The 17,607-nt window shown below is 55.2% G+C and overlaps 3 protein-coding genes across 3 annotated transcripts; all 3 read left to right on the top strand.

Annotated features, from left to right (window-relative positions):
- Window positions 1–1,036: 1,036 nt before the first annotated feature.
- On the top strand, window positions 1,037–2,536 carry LOC309673881 (inositol 1,4,5-trisphosphate receptor-interacting protein-like 1; the record flags this gene model as incomplete). The annotated part of the gene is made up of 1 exon (XM_082485763.1): window positions 1,037–2,536. One exon carries the CDS (start codon window positions 1,037–1,039, stop codon window positions 2,534–2,536), a length of 1,500 nt encoding a protein of 499 aa, XP_082341889.1.
- A 3,855-nt stretch (window positions 2,537–6,391) lies between these two features.
- On the top strand, window positions 6,392–7,891 carry LOC309673880 (inositol 1,4,5-trisphosphate receptor-interacting protein-like 1; the record flags this gene model as incomplete). The annotated part of the gene is made up of 1 exon (XM_082485762.1): window positions 6,392–7,891. The coding sequence occupies one exon, from the start codon at window positions 6,392–6,394 to the stop codon at window positions 7,889–7,891; it is 1,500 nt and encodes a 499-aa protein (XP_082341888.1).
- A 2,757-nt stretch (window positions 7,892–10,648) lies between these two features.
- LOC309673878 (inositol 1,4,5-trisphosphate receptor-interacting protein-like 1) lies at window positions 10,649–13,255 on the top strand (the record flags this gene model as incomplete). Its single annotated transcript, XM_082485760.1, has 3 exons — window positions 10,649–10,726; window positions 10,842–11,205; window positions 12,237–13,255. 3 exons carry the CDS (start codon window positions 10,649–10,651, stop codon window positions 13,253–13,255), a joined length of 1,461 nt encoding a protein of 486 aa, XP_082341886.1.
- Window positions 13,256–17,607: the final 4,352 nt, after the last annotated feature.

The raw sequence follows: 17,607 nt of genomic DNA, 5'->3' as shown, positions 1-17,607 counted from the left end.
GACCATGGTGGCGACTTGACATGGGTGGAGACATTCCCTGGCAGCTCTGGCTGGGCACGGACCAAGCGAGAGGCACCACTGATGGGCCTCCGTGTGCTCACTGTGTCCCAAACACTCCCCAGGGAGTTGGTACCTCAGAACAGAACGTGCTGGACACGGAGAAGCTGGTGCTGTCTCAGCAGTGGGAGTTGCCCACTGGGAAATCTCCACCCGCACCCCCACCACCACCCCTGGGAAATGTCTCTTGGGAAGCAATGTCCTCTCGCAGTGGCACAGCCGGAACAGAGATCCTGCCATGGACAGGCCCCGTCCCACCACCAGGATATACACCACCACCCACCCATGGGTCTCATGAAGGCACCAAGAGCACACCCACGACCACAAGCTCACAGGCCAGCACCAAGGGAGCGGCTTCCATCTCATGGCATGGGATCTCCAGGAGCAAGCAAAGCATCCATGGGTCATATCAGCCCCATTTGCGGCTTGGTAAGGGTTTGGGGGGGCTTCTGTCGGCTTTGTAAAGACAGCCCCTGGGCACCCTGTCCTGCCGTCTGGGTCTGTACTTTGTGGGTGTCGGGGCTTTGGTTGCCGGGGGCAGCTGTGAGGCGCTGAGGCAGCGTGGGGCTGGTTGGCGGGTGTGCCTGTGATGCGCTCCGACCCCTGTGACATCACAGGGGACGTGTCACAATGGGGGCAGCTAGGAAAGGCGCCAGCAGGCAGCGCTGCCCCAGTAAGGCCTGAGCCAGAGGTGAGTACACATGCGGGGGGAGGCTGGGCTGGACCAGGGCCGGGGCAGAATCGCGGGCCCCCGGGGGGTGGGTTCTCACCCGGCATTAAGGGCCCTGCCACTCGTGGCAGCGCCTTGGGCCGGGCACGGTGCCACCGCCGCCAGGGCTGGAGCAGGCCTTGCTGCCCACCAGCTGCCTCGGCCCCTCTCCTACCTGTCCCCAGCTCCGCTGTCCCCACCGCCATCTATCTCCCTCCCTCCCTCCCTCCCAGCCCCACTGAACCCCTTCTCTCTCTCCTCCTGCAGGTCATGGATGCAATCAAATTCTTCATGTTGGTTGTGCAAAGCATCATCCAGCTCCCACAGAAGGTGGGCTATGAGCTGGATGAGGCCATGCGTGAGCGCATGCAGCAGCGTGCGCTGCAGCTGAGCCAGGAGGTGACTCGGCTGCTGCAGGAGCTGCAGCAGAGCTCCTCTGCCTGGAGAGACCTGCTCTTCGCTGCCTTGCAGCAGTGGCAGTTGTGGGCGGTTGCTGGAGTCCTGGTCCTGCTCTTCGGGCTCTGCTGGCAGCTCTGGAAAAGGAGCCGTCAACCAGCCAGCAGCGGTGAAGAGACAACCTCCAGCAGCAACACCGAGAGCGAGGAGCATGAAAGTGAAGGAGTAGGTTCTGATGATGTGAGCCGTCAGTTCAAGATTTTTTCAAAGCGCATCCAGTGGTCAGTGCAGAGCCTGGCCTACAGGAGGCGACTGGTGGAGCATCTGGTGGACGACCTCCTCTCTCTCCTCCAAGAGCGCTTGTCAAATAGTTTCTTCCCCGTCCTGCAGCCAGCCATCGGGGTGGGCAGCGTCTTTGAAGGTTGGAGCCACCATGGGCGTGACACAGTTTACCGCCTTCTTGTGCCCCTGAAGCCCCCCCGTGGCCACACCTTCCACCCGGAGCTGGGTGCTGCGGAGCACATGCCGGCAAAGGACTGCCGAGTCCGTGTGGAGCTGGAGTGTACCTGTGCAGGAGACCAGCTGGTGGAGGACATGCTGTGTTTCCTCCACCACCCCGCAGAGGAGGTGGTGAGAAACCCGGCTGCCACCCTCCTAGGCACCCTCTGCACCGGCTCCTACCTAGACGTGCATAAAACTGCCGAGTGGTTCCAGAACCTGGTGAGGTCAGCCTGGGGGGAGATGCTTCAGTCCTGTCGCTACGGGATGAATGTGCTGCCCTCCAGACGCTCCTGCAAGCTCCAACTGACCAATGCCTCCGGGAGAAGCCTCTTAATTGAGATGGTGTTTGGGGTGCAGCAAGGCGACTCGGACATCTTCCTGAGCAGCCAGCTTACAGAGGCCATCTTTACTCCGAGCACGATGTGGGCAGAGAGCTACGCTGTGGCAGAGGTGAAGTTCTTCAGGCATATTGCCACTCAGGCTCCACATGAAGGCTTACACCTCAAATGCCTGCAGCTCTTTGCTGGCATCCTGGGGGGCACAGGCTTTTCTACCTCTGTCTTGAAGACGGTTGCCATGCACCTCCTGAACACCATACCCCTGGAAAGCTGGAGCAGGAGGGAATTTCTGATGCGGCTGCAGGATATCCTCTGGTACCTGCGCAACTGTCTGGAGGAGAAAAGCCTCGACCACTTCTTCTTTGGCAATGAGAACATGCCCGAGGACATCATCTTGCCCCCAGCCTTCCAAACGGCGGAGCCGATCAACCTCTTCCAGCACCTGGTGCAGGACCCGGCTGCCCACGCCAAGGCAATGCGTGAATTCGACAAACTGCAAGATCGGCTCTTAAGACTGCTCTTCTACGGACAGTGAATGAGCTCCTCTTGCACAGAGCTGTGTTTTTCTGTCCCCTAGACTGCCCACGCCTCTTTGAGAGCGTCCATTCCTTCTGGGCGCTTTACTTTGTACAAAGTTGTCAATAAATGGTGTGTTTGAACAAAGGCTGCCTCTCTGAGTGCCTGTGCATCAGTTCAGGGGGGGAAGGTGGGCATAGGGTGCTGACCACTCAGCTGCCCCAGAGTCAGGGAGCGTTTGACTGAAGACCCGGTGGGCTCTGCTTTCACTGATTGTGTAGCTAAGGCTCCCCCTCCAGTCTGCTCTCCTGCACTGGGGCAATGGCAATAACTTGTCACCCTCCACAGCTGTGCACATTGCCTGCGTGGCTCTGTAGGTAGGGAGCCTGCAGTGGCTTCCTTGGGGGCTGTACACAAAGCATTGCCCTTGGATGAGGTGGCTCTGACGCTGCGTGAGTGGGTAGCCCCGTGCACAGGGAACAAGTGCCACCACTGCAGAGCGGGGCTCTGGCTGCTCTGGCTTCCGTACGAGCACAAGACTCATTCTCCATACCCTCTCGTGACCTGCAAGCTCAGGTTGCCTCCACCTTAACACGGCAGACGTAACACGTGCAGCAAGCTTAAAGAAAGCTTTTGAGATGTCTCCAACTCAAGGCATGCACGTATGCCGTCCATGCCACCTTTATGAGAAGCAGTGGTCTGGCGGCAGCTCTGTGGCAGGAGAGGTCCACTCAGGCCTCTATTTGGGACACCTCCAGTGGAAATCCAATGACGCTATATGGGCAAAGACTTGCCAGATCTTTGATAATTGGCACGTCAAAAGAACTGCCTGTGTTTGAGTGCTAAAGAAGCCCAGCAGTTGCCCACCGCCCGTCATCAGCCCAAGGGACGTGGCTTCTCTGGGCGCTCCAAAGGCGCTGGTGTTACAACACTGACTCTTGCCTTTTTTTGCAGCAGTCTGAGTTGGGGCCGCTCGTGCTCTCTGGCTCTCCTGACACTGGGCTCTGAGCTGCCAATAACCTCTCCTCCAAGACCAATGCAAGAGCAAAGCTCCACCACCACTCAGTAGCACCCTACAGTCTGTAGCGAGAGGTGCAGTGGGTCACTGAGTGTCTGCCAAAGCCATCGCTGCCCGTGTTACACTGCCAATGGGCCTTCTAGAGAAGTGGCCACCTTCACAACTGCCTTGCACCAACGAGCCACCCAAACCAGCAGTCTGTGCCATCGCCATGAAGCTTCATGCTGGAACTCAGTCGCGTTGCGTGCAACTCATCTCGCAGACGGGCTTCAGCCACTGAAAGCCTGCCACAGCGATTGGCATACTGCTTCGCAAAGGTCTCTGAGCAGCACAGTCGGTTCCCTCTGCCGCCGGGAGGTACCAGGCTTGCGAGGTAGCCCTGGGGTGTGTCTCAGGGGTTTCTGTGCCCCTGACAGCCTTGGGCTGTATGTGGGAGGGACTGGGAGCAGCTTGGCAGGTCTTGGGGCAGCTGGGCGTTCCCGGCTGTCCCCGCAGCCACTTCCAACATGGCAAGTGTTCAGAAACTTTCCCACCTGGCCCGTGCCGACCCAGGAGAGAGGTGAGGATGCAAAGCACGGAATTACAAGAGTGATTCTTTATTTACGTGCATGAGGTGTCCTGTTGAAAGTGGGGCACCCCGGATCCACTTTCACATGAGGTTCCTCTACCTTCCTCTAGCATCAAATTTGACCAGCACGATTTGACCAATCACCACTTAACACACACACACTGCAATTTACAAAGGAGCTATAATTCTGTAGTGTCACCAACCATCTGCTTCTTTCTTGATCTGAACAACCCTGAGTTGGGCTTGCTGCAGCTTCCTGTCTGTGCCACTCAATTGGAGGGTCACACAGGGGTGTTAGAGGGGTTAGGATGCAGACAAGATAGTCCGGCATTGGAGAATTCGGAGCACGGAAGCAACGGACAGGATCCAGGAAAAGTCAAGCAGGCAAACTTGGGCCACCCAGCCACCTGTGTCAGACCCCGTGCCCCCAGGAAAGCACATAAGGAATTAGCAATTGGACATTCCTGACTGAGAGGCACCAAAGCACCTCTTTCTTGTCGAGACAATTTCTGGAGAGCAGTGTGCAGCCCAGCAGGAGCTCACGCTCGTGGGGTCACTGAGAGGCTGCCAAGCCTGCTGAACCCTGCAGGTTACCATCCAGTCCTAATAGGCCATGTAGGGTCTAACGATACTGTGAGGAGGCAGCATAGAACCATCCAAAGAGACAGCATGTTCCTCACAGCAATGTTCTAAGGATGAGGAGCACAGGTGGTGTTCTCCTCTGTCCTCCCAGTCAGAGGAAGGGGATCAGGAAGGAGGAGGCGGATTGAACAGGTGAATGCCTGGCTGCCTAGCTGCTACTCAGGGTTTTGGCTTCTGTGATTGTGGATGGACCCTGGAGAAGCTGGGCCTGTTGCAAGGTGATGGCATTCACCTGACCCCATACTGCAGGAAAAAACAGGAGAAGAATGTGGGGGAAGGGAAGGGAAGGGAAGGGAAGGGAAGGGAAGGGAAGGGAAGGGAAGGGAAGGGAAGGGAAGGGAAGGGAAGGGAAGGGAAGGGAAGGGAAGGGAAGGGAAGGGAAGGGAAGGGAAGGGAAGGGAAGGGAAGGGAAGGGAAGGGAAGGGAAGGGAAGGGAAGGGAAGGGAAGGGAAGGGAAGGGAAGGGAAGGGAAGGGAAGGGGAAATCCCCACGCAGCAGCCCTCTGCCGAGAGCGGCAGCGTCTTCCTCTCAACGTTCTCCCCAATGCAGCAGCCAGTGAAGACCGTGGTGGCTACAGAGATGATTGTTGCACTGCTTTCCCTTCACAGTGTCGCGACCATGGTGGCGACTTGACATGGGTGGAGACATTCCCTGGCAGCTCTGGCTGGGCACGGACCAAGCGAGAGGCACCACTGATGGGCCTCCGTGTGCTCACTGTGTCCCAAACACTCCCCAGGGAGTTGGTACCTCAGAACAGAACGTGCTGGACACGGAGAAGCCGGTGCTGTCTCGGCAGTGGGAGTTGCCCACTGGGAAATCTCCACCCGCACCCCCACCACCACCCCTGGGAAATGTCTCTTGGGAAGCAATGTCCTTTCGCAGTGGCACAGCCGGAACAGAGATCCTGCCATGGACAGGCCCCGTCCCACCACCAGGATATACACCACCACCCACCCATGGGTCTCATGAAGGCACCAAGAGCACGCCCACGACCACAAGCTCACAGGCCAGCACCAAGGGAGCGGCTTCCATCTCATGGCATGGGATCTCCAGGAGCAAGCAAAGCATCCATGGGTCATATCAGCCCCATTTGCGGCTTGGTAAGGGTTTGGGGGGGCTTCTGTCGGCTTTGTAAAGACAGCCCCTGGGCACCCTGTCCTGCCGTCTGGGTCTGTACTTTGTGGGTGTCGGGGCTTTGGTTGCCGGGGGCAGCTGTGAGGCGCTGAGGCAGCGTGGGGCTGGTTGGCGGGTGTGCCTGTGATGCGCTCCGACCCCTGTGACATCACAGGGGACGTGTCACAATGGGGGCAGCTAGGAAAGGCGCCAGCAGGCAGCGCTGCCCCAGTAAGGCCTGAGCCAGAGGTGAGTACACATGCGGGGGGAGGCTGGGCTGGACCAGGGCCGGGGCAGAATCGCGGGCCCCCGGGGGGTGGGTTCTCACCCGGCATTAAGGGCCCTGCCACTCGTGGCAGCGCCTTGGGCCGGGCACGGTGCCACCGCCGCCAGGGCTGGAGCAGGCCTTGCTGCCCACCAGCTGCCTCGGCCCCTCTCCTACCTGTCCCCAGCTCCGCTGTCCCCACCGCCATCTATCTCCCTCCCTCCCTCCCAGCCCCACTGAACCCCTTCTCTCTCTCCTCCTGCAGGTCATGGATGCAATCAAATTCTTCATGTTGGTTGTGCAAAGCATCATCCAGCTCCCACAGAAGGTGGGCTATGAGCTGGATGAGGCCATGCGTGAGCGCATGCAGCAGCGTGCGCTGCAGCTGAGCCAGGAGGTGACTTGGCTGCTGCAGGAGCTGCAGCAGAGCTCCTCTGCCTGGAGAGACCTGCTCTTCGCTGCCTTGCAGCAGTGGCAGTTGTGGGCGGTTGCTGGAGTCCTGGTCCTGCTCTTCGGGCTCTGCTGGCAGCTCTGGAAAAGGAGCCGTCAACCAGCCAGCAGCGGTGAAGAGACAACCTCCAGCAGCAACACCGAGAGCGAGGAGCATGAAAGTGAAGGAGTAGGTTCTGATGATGTGAGCCGTCAGTTCAAGATTTTTTCAAAGCGCATCCAGTGGTCAGTGCAGAGCCTGGCCTACAGGAGGCAACTGGTGGAGCATCTGGTGGACGACCTCCTCTCTCTCCTCCAAGAGCGCTTGTCAAATAGTTTCTTCCCCATCCTGCAGCCAGCCATCGGGGTGGGCAGCGTCTTTGAAGGTTGGAGCCACCATGGGCGTGACACAGTTTACCGCCTTCTTGTGCCCCTGAAGCCCCCCCGTGGTCACGCCTTCCACCCGGAGCTGGGTGCTGCGGAGCACATGCCGGCAAAGGACTGCCGAGTCCGTGTGGAGCTGGAGTGTACCTGTGCAGGAGACCAGCTGGTGGAGGACATGCTGTGTTTCCTCCACCACCCCGCAGAGGAGGTGGTGAGAAACCCGGCTGCCACCCTCCTAGGCACCCTCTGCACCGGCTCCTACCTAGACGTGCATAAAACTGCCGAGTGGTTCCAGAACCTGGTGAGGTCAGCCTGGGGGGAGATGCTTCAGTCCTGTCGCTACGGGATGAATGTGCTGCCCTCCAGACGCTCCTGCAAGCTCCAACTGACCAATGCCTCCGGGAGAAGCCTCTTAATTGAGATGGTGTTTGGGGTGCAGCAAGGCGACTCGGACATCTTCCTGAGCAGCCAGCTTACAGAGGCCATCTTTACTCCGAGCACGATGTGGGCAGAGAGCTACGCTGTGGCAGAGGTGAAGTTCTTCAGGCATATTGCCATGCAGGCTCCACATGAAGGCTTACACCTCAAATGCCTGCAGCTCTTTGCTGGCATCCTGGGGGGCACAGGCTTTTCTACCTCTGTCTTGAAGACGGTTGCCATGCACCTCCTGAACACCATACCCCTGGAAAGCTGGAGCAGGAGGGAATTTCTGATGCGGCTGCAGGATATCCTCTGGTACCTGCGCAACTGTCTGGAGGAGAAAAGCCTCGACCACTTCTTCTTTGGCAATGAGAACATGCCCGAGGACATCATCTTGCCCCCAGCCTTCCAAACGGCGGAGCCGATCAACCTCTTCCAGCACCTGGTGCAGGACCCGGCTGCCCACGCCAAGGCAATGCGTGAATTCGACAAACTGCAAGATCGGCTCTTAAGACTGCTTTTCTACGGACAGTGAATGAGCTCCTCTTGCACAGAGCTGTGTTTTTCTGTCCCCTAGACTGCCCACGCCTCTTTGAGAGCGTCCATTCCTTCTGGGCGCTTTACTTTGTACAAAGTTGTCAATAAATGGTGTGTTTGAACAAAGGCTGCCTCTCTGAGTGCCTGTGCATCAGTTCAGGGGGGGAAGGTGGGCATAGGGTGCTGACCACTCAGCTGCCCCAGAGTCAGGGAGCGTTTGACTGAAGACCCGGTGGGCTCTGCTTTCACTGATTGTGTAGCTAAGGCTCCCCCTCCAGTCTGCGCTCCTGCACTGGGGCAATGGCAATAACTTGTCACCCTCCACAGCTGTGCACATTGCCTGCGTGGCTCTGTAGGTAGGGAGCCTGCAGTGGCTTCCTTGGGGGCCGTACACAAAGCATTGCCCTTGGGTGAGGTGGCTCTGACGCTGCGTGAGTGGGTAGCCCCGTGCACAGGGAACAAGTGCCACCACTGCAGAGCGGAGCTCTGGCTGCTCTGGCTTCCGTACGAGCACAAGACTCATTCTCCATACCCTCTCGTGACCTGCAAGCTCAGGTTGCCTCCACCTTAACACAGTAGACATAACACGTGCAGCAAGCTTAAAGAAAGCTTTTGAGATGTCTCCAACTCAAGGCATGCACGTATGCCGTCCATGCCACCTTTATGAGAAGCAGTGGCCTGGCGGCAGCTCTGTGGCAGGAGAGGTCCACTCAGGCCTCTATTTGGGACACCTCCAGTGGAAATCCAATGACGCTATATGGGCAAAGACTTGCCAGATCTTTGATAATTGGCACGTCAAAAGAACTGCCTGTGTTTGAGTGCTAAAGAAGCCCAGCAGTTGCCCACCGCCCGTCATCAGCCCAAGGGACGTGGCTTCTCTGGGCGCTCCAAAGGCGCTGGTGTTACAACACTGACTCTTGCCTTTTTTTGCAGCAGTCTGAGTTGGGGCCGCTCGTGCTCTCTGGCTCTCCTGGCACTGGGCTCTGAGCTGCCAATAACCTCTCCTCCAAGACCAATGCAAGAGCAAAGCTCCACCACCACTCAGTAGCACCCTACAGTCTGTAGCGAGAGGTGCAGTGGGTCACTGAGTGTCTGCCAAAGCCATCGCTGCCCGTGTTACACTGCCAATGGGCCTTCTAGAGAAGTGGCCACCTTCACAACTGCCTTGCACCAACGAGCCACCCAAACCAGCAGTCTGTGCCATCGCCATGAAGCTTCATGCTGGAACTCAGTCGCGTTGCGTGCAACTCATCTCGCAGACGGGCTTCAGCCACTGAAAGCCTGCCACAGCGATTGGCATACTGCTTCGCAAATGCCTCTGAGCAGCACAGTCGGTTCCCTCTGCCGCCGGGAGGTACCAGGCTTGCGAGGTAGCCCTGGGGTGTGTCTCAGGGGTTTCTGTGCCCCTGACAGCCTTGGGCTGTATGTGGGAGGGACTGGGAGCAGCTTGGCAGGTCTTGGGGCAGCTGGGCGTTCCCGGCTGTCCCCGCAGCCACTTCCAACATGGCAAGTGTTCAGAAACTTTCCCACCTGGCCCGTGCCGACCCAGGAGAGAGGTGAGGATGCAAAGCACGGAATTACAAGAGTGATTCTTTATTTACGTGCATGAGGTGTCCTGTTGAAAGTGGGGCACCCCGGATCCACTCTCACATGAGGTTCCTCTACCTTCCTCTAGCGTCAAATTTGACCAGCACGATTTGACCAATCACCACTTAACACACACACACTGCAATTTACAAAGGAGCTATAATTCTGTAGTGTCACCAACCATCTGCTTCTTTCTTGATCTGAACAACCCTGAGTTGGGCTTGCTGCAGCTTCCTGTCTGTGCCACTCAATTGGAGGGTCACACAGGGGTGTTAGAGGGGTTAGGATGCAGACAAGATAGTCCGGCATTGGAGAATTCGGAGCACGGAAGCAACGGACAGGATCCAGGAAAAGTCAAGCAGGCAAACTTGGGCCACCCAGCCACCTGTGTCAGACCCCGTGCCCCCAGGAAAGCACATAAGGAATTAGCAATTGGACATTCCTGACTGAGAGGCACCAAAGCACCTCTTTCTTGTCGAGACAATTTCTGGAGAGCAGTGTGCAGCCCAGCAGGAGCTCACGCTCGTGGGGTCACTGAGAGGCTGCCAAGCCTGCTGAACCCTGCAGGTTACCATCCAGTCCTAATAGGCCATGTAGGGTCTAACGATACTGTGAGGAGGCAGCATAGAACCATCCAAAGAGACAGCATGTTCCTCACAGCAATGTTCTAAGGATGAGGAGCACAGGTGGTGTTCTCCTCTGTCCTCCCAGTCAGAGGAAGGGGATCAGGAAGGAGGAGGCGGATTGAACAGGTGAATGCCTGGCTGCCTAGCTGCTACTCAGGGTTTTGGCTTCTGTGATTGTGGATGGACCCTGGAGAAGCTGGGCCTGTTGCAAGGTGATGGCATTCACCTGACCCCATACTGCAGGAAAAAACAGGAGAAGAATGTGGGGGAAGGGAAGGGAAGGGAAGGGAAGGGAAGGGAAGGGAAGGGAAGGGAAGGGAAGGGAAGGGAAGGGAAGGGAAGGGAAGGGAAGGGAAGGGAAGGGAAGGGAAGGGAAGGGAAGGGAAGGGAAGGGAAGGGAAGGGAAGGGAAGGGAAGGGAAGGGAAGGGAAGGGAAGGGAAGGGAAGGGAAGGGAAGGGAAGGGAAGGGAAGGGAAGGGGAAATCCCCACGCAGCAGCCCTCTGCCGAGAGCGGCAGCGTCTTCCTCTCAACGTTCTCCCCAATGCAGCAGCCAGTGAAGACCGTGGTGGCTACAGAGATGATTGTTGCACTGCTTTCCCTTCACAGTGTCGCGACCATGGTGGCGACTTGACATGGGTGGAGACATTCCCTGGCAGCTCTGGCTGGGCACGGACCAAGCGAGAGGCACCACTGATGGGCCTCCGTGTGCTCACTGTGTCCCAAACACTCCCCAGGGAGTTGGTACCTCAGAACAGAACGTGCTGGACACGGAGAAGCCGGTGCTGTCTCAGCAGTGGGAGTTGCCCACTGGGAAATCTCCACCCGCACCCCCACCACCACCCCTGGGAAATGTCTCTTGGGAAGCAATGTCCTCTCGCAGTGGCACAGCCGGAACAGAGATCCTGCCATGGACAGGCCCCGTCCCACCACCAGGATATACACCACCACCCACCCATGGGTCTCATGAAGGCACCAAGAGCACACCCACGACCACAAGCTCACAAGCCAGCACCAAGGGAGCGGCTTCCATCTCATGGCATGGGATCTCCAGGAGCAAGCAAAGCATCCATGGGTCATATCAGCCCCGTTTGCGGCTTGGTAAGGGTTTGGGGGGGCTTCTGTCGGCTTTGTAAAGACAGCCCCTGGGCACCCTGTCCTGCCGTCTGGGTCTGTACTTTGTGGGTGTCGGGGCTTTGGTTGCCGGGGGCAGCTGTGAGGCGCTGAGGCAGCGTGGGGCTGGTTGGCGGGTGTGCCTGTGATGCGCTCCGACCCCTGTGACATCACAGGGGACGTGTCACAATGGGGGCAGCTAGGAAAGGCGCCAGCAGGCAGCGCTGCCCCAGTAAGGCCTGAGCCAGAGGTGAGTACACATGCGGGGGGAGGCTGGGCTGGACCAGGGCCGGGGCAGAATCGCGGGCCCCCGGGGGGTGGGTTCTCACCCGGCATTAAGGGCCCTGCCACTCGTGGCAGCGCCTTGGGCCGGGCACGGTGCCACCGCCGCCAGGGCTGGAGCAGGCCTTGCTGCCCACCAGCTGCCTCGGCCCCTCTCCTACCTGTCCCCAGCTCCGCTGTCCCCACCGCCATCTATCTCACTCCCTCCCTCCCTCCCAGCCCCACTGAACCCCTTCTCTCTCTCCTCCTGCAGGTCATGGATGCAATCAAATTCTTCATGTTGGTTGTGCAAAGCATCATCCAGCTCCCACAGAAGGTGGGCTATGAGCTGGATGAGGCCATGCGTGAGCGCATGCAGCAGCGTGCGCTGCAGCTGAGCCAGGAGGTGACTTGGCTGCTGCAGGAGCTGCAGCAGAGCTCCTCTGCCTGGAGAGACCTGCTCTTCGCTGCCTTGCAGCAGTGGCAGTTGTGGGCGGTTGCTGGAGTCCTGGTCCTGCTCTTCGGGCTCTGCTGGCAGCTCTGGAAAAGGAGCCGTCAACCAGCCAGCAGCGGTGAAGAGACAACCTCCAGCAGCAACACCGAGAGCGAGGAGCATGAAAGTGAAGGAGTAGGTTCTGATGATGTGAGCCGTCAGTTCAAGATTTTTTCAAAGCGCATCCAGTGGTCAGTGCAGAGCCTGGCCTACAGGAGGCAACTGGTGGAGCATCTGGTGGACGACCTCCTCTCTCTCCTCCAAGAGCGCTTGTCAAATAGTTTCTTCCCCATCCTGCAGCCAGCCATCGGGGTGGGCAGCGTCTTTGAAGGTTGGAGCCACCATGGGCGTGACACAGTTTACCGCCTTCTTGTGCCCCTGAAGCCCCCCCGTGGTCACGCCTTCCACCCGGAGCTGGGTGCTGCGGAGCACATGCCGGCAAAGGACTGCCGAGTCCGTGTGGAGCTGGAGTGTACCTGTGCAGGAGACCAGCTGGTGGAGGACATGCTGTGTTTCCTCCACCACCCCGCAGAGGAGGTGGTGAGAAACCCGGCTGCCACCCTCCTAGGCACCCTCTGCACCGGCTCCTACCTAGACGTGCATAAAACTGCCGAGTGGTTCCAGAACCTGGTGAGGTCAGCCTGGGGGGAGATGCTTCAGTCCTGTCGCTACGGGATGAATGTGCTGCCCTCCAGACGCTCCTGCAAGCTCCAACTGACCAATGCCTCCGGGAGAAGCCTCTTAATTGAGATGGTGTTTGGGGTGCAGCAAGGCGACTCGGACATCTTCCTGAGCAGCCAGCTTACAGAGGCCATCTTTACTCCGAGCACGATGTGGGCAGAGAGCTACGCTGTGGCAGAGGTGAAGTTCTTCAGGCATATTGCCATGCAGGCTCCACATGAAGGCTTACACCTCAAATGCCTGCAGCTCTTTGCTGGCATCCTGGGGGGCACAGGCTTTTCTACCTCTGTCTTGAAGACGGTTGCCATGCACCTCCTGAACACCATACCCCTGGAAAGCTGGAGCAGGAGGGAATTTCTGATGCGGCTGCAGGATATCCTCTGGTACCTGCGCAACTGTCTGGAGGAGAAAAGCCTCGACCACTTCTTCTTTGGCAATGAGAACATGCCCGAGGACATCATCTTGCCCCCAGCCTTCCAAACAGCGGAACCGATCAACCTCTTCCAGCACCTGGTGCAGGACCCGGCTGCCCACGCCAAGGCAATGCATGAATTCAACAAACTGCAAGATCGGCTCTTAAGACTGCTTTTCTACGGACAGTGAATGAGCTCCTCTTGCACAGAGCTGTGTTTTTCTGTCCCCTAGACTGCCCACGCCTCTTTGAGAGCGTCCATTCCTTCTGGGCGCTTTACTTTGTACAAAGTTGTCAATAAATGGTGTGTTTGAACAAAGGCTGCCTCTCTGAGTGCCTGTGCATCAGTTCAGGGGGGGAAGGTGGGCATAGGGTGCTGACCACTCAGCTGCCCCAGAGTCAGGGAGCGTTTGACTGAAGACCCGGTGGGCTCTGCTTTCACTGATTGTGTAGCTAAGGCTCCCCCTCCAGTCTGCGCTCCTGCACTGGGGCAATGGCAATAACTTGTCACCCTCCACAGCTGTGCACATTGCCTGCGTGGCTCTGTAGGTAGGGAGCCTGCAGTGGCTTCCTTGGGGGCCGTACACAAAGCATTGCCCTTGGGTGAGGTGGCTCTGACGCTGCGTGAGTGGGTAGCCCCGTGCACAGGGAACAAGTGCCACCACTGCAGAGCGGAGCTCTGGCTGCTCTGGCTTCCGTACGAGCACAAGACTCATTCTCCATACCCTCTTGTGACCTGCAAGCTCAGGTTGCCTCCACCTTAACACGGCAGACGTAACACGTGCAGCAAGCTTAAAGAAAGCTTTTGAGATGTCTCCAACTCAAGGCATGCACGTATGCCGTCCATGCCACCTTTATGAGAAGCAGTGGCCTGGCGGCAGCTCTGTGGCCGGAGAGGTCCATTTAGGCCTCTATTTGGGACACCTCCAGTGGAAATCCAATGATGCTATATGGGCAAAGACTTGCGAGGTCTTTGATAATTGGCACGTCAAAAGAACTGCCTGTGTTTGAGTGCTAAAGAAGCCCAGCGCTTGCCCACCACCCGTCATCAGCCCAAGGGACGTGGCTTCTCTGGGCGCTCCAAAGGCGCTGGTGTTACAACACTGACTCTTGCCTTTTGTCACAGCAGTCTGAGTTGGGGCCGCTCGTGCTCTCTGGCTCTCCTGGCACTGGGCTCTGAGCTGCCAATAACCTCTCCTCCAAGACCAATGCAAGAGCAAAGCTCCACCACCACTCAGTAGCACCCTACAGGCTGTAGTGAGAGGTGCAGTGAGTCACTGAGTGTCTGCCAAAGCCATCGCTGCCCGTGTTGCACTGCCAATGGGCCTTCTAGAGAAGTGGCCACCTTCACAACTGCCTTGCACCAACGAGCCACCCAAACCAGCAGTCTGTGCTGTCGCCGTGAAGCTTCATGCTGGAACTCAGTCACGTTGCGTGCAACTCATCTCGCGGATGAGCTTCGGCCATTGAAAGCCTGCCACAGCGTTTGGCATACTGCTTCGCAAAGGTCTCTGAGCAGCACAGTCGGTTCCCTCTGCCGCCGGGAGGTACCAGGCTTGCGAGGTAGCCCTGGGGCATGTCTCAAGGGGTTTCTGTGACCCTGACAGCCTTGGGCTGTTTGTGGGAGGGACTGGGAGCAGCTCGGCAGAGATACCAGGCTTGCGAGATAGCCCCTTTTGAAAAAAGTGTTTGAACAAAGGCTGCCTCTCTAAGTGGCTGTGCATCAGTTCGTGTGGGAAGGCGGGCATCGGGTGCTGACCGCTCAGCTGCCCCATTGTTGGTGATGGTTTCACTGAGTGAGTCTGCCGAAGCCATGGCTACTCGTGTTACACTGCCAATGGGCTTTCTAGAGAAGTGGCCACCTTCGCAAGTGCCTTGCTTCAATGAGCCACCTGAACCAGCAGTCTGTGCCGTCACTGTGAACATTCTTTCTTTCTATGGATTTTGGGGAATTTTGCTGTGAGGAAAAGGTGTACTAGTCTTTTGTAAGAAAAGGATGGCTTTAGTTTGTACCATGTATGTGAGGATTCTTTTTGTATTCATGGTACAGGGAAGATAAGTAGTCATGTTTATATGGAGCATATAAGTTGTTGTTGATTTAAGTAATTGTCTCTGGAAATCACCCCACCCCCTACAGGTTCTTGAATAAGCCACTTCGCAAAGCGTAAAATAAGGCAGCAAATATATAACAGCATAGAAAGTCACTGTGACATCTGTCTTGCCTGTAAGCTTATGTTTTGTTTCTGATCTGTGAGGTTTTCAGGCGCAAAATGACTAAATTTCAACAAGTTCAAATCATGCTTCATATCATCCTGTACAGGAAGTTGTTTACCCACTATGGTGCAGGCAATAATTTCAATATTGACAGATTGGCTTAAAGCCAGATTTTATATGCTGCTATTAGCATATTTTTACTGTTTCTGTTCTTACAAAGGAACCAGAATGTTCACTGGCAGTCACGGCTAATCAGTATGTAAATCATGATCTATGCTTATAGGCACGCTCTTTTTTGGTACATGAATCAGTATGCCAATTTGTCACTCCCCTTTCTGATCAGAGATAAACAGAGCTACAGGGATTAGGGTGACAGATAATTTCTCCTGAAAACTGCATGGGCTTCGAAACACGCAGATTTGTGTTTAGTCCCCACTACTCTGCACAGTGGATTTCCTACAGGAGAAGATACTCACCAAAGGGCTAGTACACAGTCTCCATGCTAGAATATATGAACCTATGAGGCCTTCTACTTTCTTAACTTCACTTTTAAGCTTATGTCTTCAAGAGGTAAGAAACAGCTTTGTATCTAATGATTTTAGGGCCTGAAAGGAGATTTGCAATACTAAGGGATCTGTATGAACCAAGAGCATATGAAACAAGATCTTAGCACAATCAGTGATCATAGGTAGCATGCATATATTTCTAAAGCTCACATATTATCTATCTTTGCGCTCTTCAGTCATGACTATCTCAGTATGATGTAACACATTTCCTTAGTAGCTCACATCTCTTGAGTATCCCTTCCAGACTACTCCTCCTTGTATTGCCGAGCTCTGCCACATGAACCTGTGTGACTGAAGCATTGCTTTGTCATATAAGGGAAATGACATCACCTTTCATGTTCTTTCAGTGCTGCTTTTTAACTGTGGGACAACTATTCATTTTCTTCAAAAGAGCTCATTTAGAGTGGACTTATAAAAACCAGTGAGGCATTTAGACATTACAGCAGTGGAGGTCACTGGAGCACATAAAGAGACAAAATTATGCTGGAAGGTACTAAAGAATATCAAAAGGAAAACTTAAAACTCCTTTCGTGTTGCAGGTATTTCTTTCTCTCTGCCTCAGCCAGTCCATCATGTCTCACTAGCCCTTTGTTATCTGCACCTGACTTCTCTCTACTTACAGTAATAGCTGCTGTTTAAGTCCCAAGGTATAACTCTTTTATCTCAACTAACTCCTTTGAGAGCATCAGCCAAAGGGCTGCTAAGTGTCATCCCTGTTGAATGTAAATGAGAGTCTCTTCTGTGTTTGAATATCAATGTATTTGATCTTGAGTCAGGCCACGTAGAAGATGATTTAGGAGCTTCTTTGTGTGTGCTGTTGCTGATAATTCCTTTTATAATTCTTGTTATTTTCTTCTCACTTGGAGAGCTTGAACACGCAGCTTGCTTTCTGTTGCCCATTTTTGCCTAGAGAAATAAAATGAGCTTACTTTGTTCTCTTTTCCTGGCCTACTTGGGTTAGATGTAAGCCTTACTTGCCACTTTTGGAAACCCTCTGAACTCACTGGAGAAACAGCCCGTAGAGCAACCTAGTTGTAGTATATTAACAAAACCAAAAATAACTAGCGCACAGGAAGCTCTGAAGTTCCCTGCACCCCAGGGGAATGCCAGCTCAGACGATGCATCTTTAAAAGCCTTATATATGTTTCCAGCTGCCAGGGTCTTGCTGAACATCTGGCAGGAACATGTGCCATCTCAGGACCATGTGGGACCTCACACAACCTTAATTGTCTGGTGTGATTTGTTCAATTGATGAAGGTCTAATCTTGGATTTAGGAGTTCGGACCTCAGTTTTCTGCTGTGTGACAGGTGTATGGGAGCTAATAATTTAATCTCTGTGGGCTCCATTTCCCTTCTCTGAAAAGGGTGCAATTTGTACCTGCTGTGAGCATAGGTAAAGAAAGTAAAGCACTCAGATACAACTTAAGGCAATAAAGGCACCTTATGCTGGAAAATTTTTGAAGGGAAAAAGTGAAAACCCAAGAGAAATGAGAAGGTAGAGTTCTTAACGAAGAAATAGAAGAGGAGCTTTTGAAAAACAAAAACAGAAACCAAACATGCAAAACAATGCCCACTGCTACAGAATAAAAAAAATATGTTAAGAATGGATTCCATCTGTGGAACTGTGGGCTAATATTCAGATTTATCACATGTCCCTTAGATACATGGACTCCTTGTTCAATCAAAATATTAATAAATGGCCTTATAACGGAGTTTTGTTGCTCCTTGTGCTTTTTACAAATATTCACAGTAAAGTTTACAGC

The sequence above is a fragment of the Vanellus vanellus genome (genome assembly GCF_965231255.1).
Source record: "Vanellus vanellus genome assembly, chromosome: 6".
Taxonomy (NCBI): Eukaryota; Metazoa; Chordata; class Aves; order Charadriiformes; family Charadriidae; genus Vanellus; species Vanellus vanellus.
Note: the sequence above shows the minus strand (reverse complement) of the source record. Positions and strands in the feature narration are given on the sequence as shown.